At 45.0% G+C, this 7,290-nt stretch overlaps 1 protein-coding gene across 1 annotated transcript; it reads right to left on the bottom strand.

Moving 5' to 3' along the window:
- Positions 1–1,565: 1,565 nt before the first annotated feature.
- On the bottom strand, positions 1,566–6,644 carry RPS6 (ribosomal protein S6). The gene is made up of 6 exons (XM_068422412.1): positions 6,568–6,644; positions 5,612–5,743; positions 4,411–4,621; positions 3,884–4,030; positions 2,513–2,670; positions 1,566–1,708 (listed from the first exon to the last, which is right to left on the bottom strand). The coding sequence occupies exons 1-6, from the start codon at positions 6,571–6,573 to the stop codon at positions 1,613–1,615; spliced, it is 750 nt and encodes a 249-aa protein (XP_068278513.1). The 5' UTR covers positions 6,574–6,644; the 3' UTR covers positions 1,566–1,612.
- Positions 6,645–7,290: the final 646 nt, after the last annotated feature.

Genomic DNA, 7,290 nt, shown 5'->3' on the forward strand with positions numbered 1-7,290 from the left:
AAGAGAAAAGAACCCCTTCTTTAAAGTGAAAATGTAGGTCTCGAACATGGCCTCCACAGAAAACAAATACACTGATGTATCTAGTTCATCTTATATAAAATGGTACCCTCTTAAGATTGTGAAACTAGCCAGCATTCTTATTTAACTCATGCTTAACTATTGCTAACCCTCTTTGCCTTTTCCAATTATGATGTAGTTGATTTGTCATTCAAAAATAGTGTATCATTATTCTTCCACCTGAACAGTTATGCTGTGAAAGACAGCTTAAGTGGAAGCCTGGAGTAACTGCTTTGGCCAGTGCTCTTGGTCTGAGGCTTCTCACACACGCACACTTCATAGCATATTCTACCCTTGTCAAAGATTAGCATCCCTTCACCCTAATAAAAACCAGAAGTTCAAGGATGGCAATTTGACTCTTCTGTGCCCATGGTCTACTGCCAACAAGTCATGTGTTCTACAACTCTGATTTTCTAGAGTTCAGGTTCCACATCTGACATATTAAAAAACTGCTTCTATACAGTCAGGTGGAGCCCTGACTTAAAAGAGCCTTACCATGCACACAGGAAGGAGGAAAAAAAAAAGGTTCACACCTTCTAAGGTTGTGATAAAGCTTAATGTATTGCAGTTTTAACACTGGAAATAGAAGCACTAATCCCAACAAAAACTGAGTTGGATCCTGATTACTATTTTAAGAACAATGAAGACAATCTATTTAGCCACAGACCATTCTAACATCAAACACTTAGCATGTATGCTTAAGTCAGAGCAGAATTCCCATCACCTTTACCCGGTACTAGATCTGCACAAAATACAATCTGAATACATAAAGGCTACTGTAAAGTTTTTTTCAGTTTTTCCTTAAGTGAAATTTCAAAGTCAAACCTTTTAAATGGCTGTCTTACTCATGCTCACTATTCAGTACTAATTTCAGTAGCAGAATGCTGAAATACTTACAGAATCTCAAGTTGGAAAAGACCCATAAGGATCATCAAGTCCAACTCCCGGCTCCTTGCAGCGCTACCTAAACCAAAACCATATGACTAAGAGCACAATCCAGGCGCTCCTTGAACTCTGACCGGCTTAGTGCCATGACCCCTTCCCTGGGGAGCCTGTTCCAGTAGCTCACTTAATTCTGCCATGAATCAGCTGAAGGCTTTCTGTTTTACCAATCTTACACTCAGTATCAAAAGCAAGTGGCAGGACTCCTCATCTGGAAACACTATCCAGTGCTTAAGATTAAAAAAAACCCAAACCACCTAAGAGAACCAAGTGAATTCTACCCACAGGTCCTAAAGATTAGCTTAATTCCTGTGGACACTGATGAACCATCACACAGGATTTTGCCATTACAGGTAAATCCTGCTTATAAAAAAATCAACATGCAGGCAAAACGTTCTTATAAACTGGAAGTTCCCATTAAAGACATGAATATATATTACAAGTTCTCAAAAGAGAACTGAATCAAGACCAAGGTTTGTGGTTCCACTTTGGTCTGCATGATGCAGTTAGTCTACACTACTATTTAAGAGATGGCCAGTAACAATACGCACTGGAAAGTCTCATACTGAAAGTTAACCACAAAAAGGGTTTATTTTTAGTATCATGTACATCTTTACTTCTGACTTGACTCAGACTTAGATGTAGAAGCTCTCAATGATGAAAGCCGGCGTCTCTTCGCAATCTGCTCCTGGCGTTTCTCCTTGGCTTCCTGAAAAGCAAAGCAGCATGAAGTGAGTAGAGATGTCACACATCATCAAGCACTTCAAAACATCTACGAAGGACCAAACTAGGGAAAATGCAACTTGAAGGAAGCTACCAGAAAGAATAGATTCCTTAAGTCAATAAAGCAAAATACAGTTTCCCTTCTTCACAGATCAGAGGAATTCTACAAGTATCCAAACCTGTAGAGACCCAGGGCTTTAAACAATATGGGCTGGTGTCCAAAATTACAGTAAAAATACTAACGCAGAGTTCACAACATACTAGAAATCTATTTACTCAGTTTCACTCTGGAAGTCATGAAACACTCAAGTACTCTGCCAAATACTCCAACAGTACTGCTTCAGCAGTCACTGCTGGTTTCGGTGCAAGAGCAAACTCACCCAAACAGCTTCTTGCCAAGTTATCTTCCACCCAGGTCAACTGCTGGATCCTGTTTCTCCACGGAATCACTCAAATGCTTGGGCATCTGAGTTGAACTGGAATTCCTTTGAACTAAAATTGCTACTGCAAAACTTATCTTCACAGCCCATAACTGTTTATTGTTTTCTTCAAAATCAGCTCTCAGTTAAATTAATTGGTCTGGTTAATTTCTACTACTCTATGACTGGCAAAAATGGATAGAAATGCTCACAAAAACATTAGACCAGCAATGTTTATACTCACATTCAAGCATTCCTGTTGAAAATGAGCTAGGTACAGAGCAGCTCTAAGTGTACAGTCAAGTTAATCAAATCCTTTGATCCCAGGGTATAAGGTATTCTGTATAACTGAGTTACATGGGCAAACGCACCTTCATTCTCTTGGCCAAGAGCTTTGCGTATTCTGCGGCCTCCTCCTTATTCTTTTGAGTGCGCTGCTTCTTCAGAGCAATACGTCTGCGCTTATGTTGCAGAACTCGAGGAGTCACTAGTCGCTGGATCTTAGGAGCCTTGGTTCTGGGTTTCTTGCCTAAAAAAAGCATTACAAATCAGCAGAAGTGGCAGATTATCTTCCAAAGAGGCCTCAGGCCTCATCTAGCCATCTTCAGAATAAGTTCCATTTACTATTATGGTAACATTATTTAGTGTACTATATATTATAGCAACTTATACAGAGTTCAACCTCTTGAAGATTTTGCAGGAAAAATGATCAATTACTGTCAGATGTACCATTAACAACATGTAGTCTTAATGCTCATGATTTGTTACTAGCAATGAAGTGTCAGTAATGCATCTCTAACTCCCTGCATTTTTGTGAAAATTCCTAGCTTCTCAGCAGGCCTGCCTTAAATTTAATTCCCCTTCGAATATGGAATTCAAAGAATATGGAAACTCATCATCTTGCTTTCAGAACAAGCCATTATGTTTTCAGTGTTAAAAAGCTCTCTACAGTTCTATGTAAGCTTGACATGTGTATCTCCAAAAAACTGATCTACATAGCCCGTAATGAGCAAACAAAACACAACACCACACACATCTATAAAATTTCAACTACTCAATCCTCCCCAACTTCAGCAGTCACAAGCAACAGTCTCATGTCCACCATGATCACATTCTTTAATGGACAGAATAGTTCCTATGATGCAGAAAATAGTGGTCTTTTATCCAACAAACTTTCACAGAGCCCAAGCTTTATCATGCCCTTCCTGCTAAAAATCCTCACCCTTTCTGTTCCCTGATCAAAGGCAAAAGAACCCAAAATTAACATCTTACACTGAAAGAGACAGGTGCTAAGCAAAGCAGTACCCTCCCAATAAAGGCTCATTTCAGAGCCTGCCATAAGCAATGGAGAATTAGTATCTTCTCTATATACTGCTTTTTTTCCTCTACCTCAAAAATGTTTCCAAAACATTCCAGCTCATATTTAACCTTCTTTTATTAACAATTGTTTTTAGTTTATTCTTAGTTAGAACCACTAGTAAACATCACTCCACATTCTATCAAACATTTAAAACCAAATTGTGTCGAAGCAGATGAAAAGAGAAAAGAAGGGTGAAAGAAGTGGGGCAACCAAGAAACTCCACTTCTTATCCAGAAGTTACAGCTGACAAAGCTTAAGTACCATGATAATCAACTCCCGGATCTACTACTATAGTGTGCTTCATTCACTGCAGTAGGCAGAACTCCTCTTTGCTGATAATTACATGAAACCAAACAAAAAGTTGTAAAATTTGAGTTCTTACCCTCTTTGTTCAGAGGCTTCCTCACAACATACTGGCGAACATCATCCTCCTTAGACAGGTTGAATAGCTTGCGGATTCTGCTAGCCCTCTTGGGACCAAGACGACGGGGCACAGTTGTGTCTGTCAGGCCTGAAATATCCTTTTCACCTTTGAGAATGTAAGTTTAAATACGCCAATTAATCCTGCATCTAATGAACACCTACTTTGTTAGTGAATTTCAATCACAAAGTTTAAAATGCATAAAAATTCAAGATAATACTGGAAAATCCTTGGGGTTCACCTGGAATAGCGCCACCCCTAGCTACACTTTGCTGATTTCATGTGATCAGATTGCTGGCAGTAATAAAAGTGTTTCAGTGAGCAGTTTTAAAATTACAATAATGTAATGCTCGGAGGGAATTTCAAAACACATTCACACTCTAAAGCTGGGACTGCATTTGCATTCTACAAAACTTCTCAGCCACTAGCAAGCAGGCTCCTTTCACATGCCTACTTCTACCTATTGCTTGCTTCATCCAGACTCTTACCCTTTTTCACTATGACCAAGTTCAGAACACTCAGGTTGGCATCAACGATGCAACCACGAACGGATTTGCGTTTTCTCTCTCCAGTTCTTCTAGGGCGATAGCAGGAGTGGCCCTTGCTGAGCAGAAGGCGGACACGTCCATGAGTCAGGACACCTTGCTTCATGGGGAAGCCTTGTTTATCATTGCCACCACTGATCCGGACAACATAGCCCTATGAAAACACAGAAACACACTTCTTAGTTGCTCGCACATCTCTACGACTTCAAGGAGAAGTGGTGGATACCACAACATACTGTTCAAAACAACAGGGTGCTATCCCCATGATTCAGGAAAAGTCCTGTTACTGCCGATGCAACCAACCAACCCCTTTAACCAACACCACTCCAACAGCAACTGCCAATGCAAACAATCTCTTTAACCAACACCACTCCAACAGCTCAGGAATTTTACTTAACAGATATGAAAAATACCTCCATGTACCAGAATTTACATTTATTCTGTTTATCTTCCAATATATATTCAAAAATTAAACTCCTATCCATTCAAAGATTTGTTTAAGCTACACCAGACTGAATTTTGTCCATTATTGTCTAGCTTTTCTTTAATCCTAAACCTAACCAAAGCCTGTTATCATCACAAACTGGAAATCTGCACGCAATACCAGAGCATCTGGAGTAGGGACACATGGGTAAAAAAGGCAAAGTAAAGCTTTTGTCTTCCTTGTGGAGGTGCCAGCAGAAAAGACCAACTTACTCAAATTCAGCTGGACTGTCCATATTAACACTTAACTATTCCAAGCCCATCCACCAGGCCCAACATGCTTTTTCCCATGCACTAGTATCAGTTTAAACACAATGAAGGCAGTTTTGAACTTGTTCGGTAAAGGGATCAGCAGTTTTATGGTACAGACTCAATTTGTCCTCAATACCAAGATGGCACTCAAATGCAGAACAAAAAACTACTGCAAAGAGCAGCAAGAAACTCTAAACACAAGAGTTAAAAAAAAAAAGGCACTCAGACATATCAAAGTAGCAGAACATGCTAGCCTGATCACCAAATTCAGTATATACAGCAAGAAAAACTTTCAACATACCTGCCAAATGTACACCATATAAGCACTCTAGTGTGACAACTGCATACTGGGGAAATCTTGTAATTCAAGCTCCTTGAATACAGCTCTGACACATCCTTCTACACTTACCTTCCACTCCTCACCAAGAGAATCAGCCGCGACCTCGGTGGCCATCCGTTTCTCATAGAATGTTCTCAGCTTGCGCTCATCATCCACTTCAATGAGTTTCTGGCAGCCGGTGGCTGGGAAAGAGATGTTCAGCTAACATATAAAGAAAAAAAATTAAATTTGGTTGAAACTTCTCATGAGACATTTTAACAGAAAATTAGCATTTCTCTGCTAGTTTCATCTTAGCATTTCAAAGCTCAAATTTTCCATCTGCTTACATGAATGCTTGCTAGCCTCAACTTGTCACTACCATACTCAGAGAGCCAAGCGGGTCCATCCTTGGCCACAATAGGCTGTATTACTCGTTCAGTTACACGGTAAACTGACTTTACCATAGCTTGACCACCTTCAGACTGCAATCCAGCAAGTCAAGGTAAGGGCGGCAGAAACCTGCTCCTTCTTCTTCTACAAGCCCTTCACAGCACACGTTGTGTTGGAAAATTGCATAAGTAACCTAAACGGAGCGATGCTTGCCGTCGGTGATTCCTTATGCTTCTTGGTGGCCGGAGCAAAGCCCAGAGCTTCGGGGACGCCTCCCGGCACTTCTCCCTGGAGCACGGCTTGCTAACAGCACGGGCCCAGCTCTAGCGCACACGGTGCCTCCCTGCTAGGCCCCGCTACCGACAGCGTAGGCTTCACCCTCGCAAAAGACCTTCCAAACAGAGGAAGGACCGCTACCGGAACCCGGAGCTCCCACGGCCCGGTGGCGGGACCGGCCCCACTGAGGGAACAAGGCCTGTACTGCCGCCATGTCGCCCCACCACCAATCCGCCCCCATCCGCCTCACAGCGAGGATCCAGCCCCGCCACCAGGGACCAACGCTCCCCGCCAGCGGCCCCGCACGCAGTGCCGGAACCATCTGCGGCGGGGGAACGCGCACCCTCCCGGGCGCGGCCCCGACCCCCGCGCGCCCCGACCTTCATCCTCGCCGCGCCGCGCCGCCGCAAGAAAAGGCCGCACTTCCGCCCACACCTTGCACATACACCAGCCAACTCTCGCGAGAGCGGCACGGCCTCTGCCCCGCGTGACCGGGGCTACCCAATGGCGAGCGAGGCCTCTCCAACCGAGGGGCTCGGAGGGGCGGAGCCGGCTCTGACTGGCGGTGGCGGAGCGCTTTGCCGTGCGGCTGCTCCCGTGGGCGGGCGGCGGGGCACACCCCTCAGCGCCTGTGCTGCGGCTCCGAAAAGAGGTCCGCGTCACGATGAGAAAGTGCGAGGAGAAGCAGTGGCGCCATAGGGCCCGGCGGGGTGATGTGACCGCCCTGGCACCGAGGGTGGCAGCAGCTGAAATAGGACACGCCGGCAGCGCGTGCAATGCTCGCACCAGGTTTTGGGGGAAGACCCGGCGCCTGTACAGCCGGAGCGGCTCCCACCTGGGCGTGCTGCCCGTCACGGCGGCAGGAAGGGACGGAACGCTCCTCCCGGCCACCGCCGGCTGTGCGCGTCAGGCGGTCGCCCGGCCGGTGGAGAGCGGGGGTCAGTGGGAAGCGCCCTTTCCCGGGAGCGAACGCCCCCGGCGCTTAGCGGAGAGAAAACGCAGCCCGCATCAGCCTCTCGCGTTGCGCAGAGCGAGGCGCGCACCCGGCCCCCTCCTCGCCGAGACCTCCGTTCACAGCCTGCACAACACCGCCTTCGGCGCGC

This window comes from Nyctibius grandis, chromosome Z, assembly GCF_013368605.1.
Source record: "Nyctibius grandis isolate bNycGra1 chromosome Z, bNycGra1.pri, whole genome shotgun sequence".
In the NCBI taxonomy this organism is placed as follows: Eukaryota; Metazoa; Chordata; class Aves; order Nyctibiiformes; family Nyctibiidae; genus Nyctibius; species Nyctibius grandis.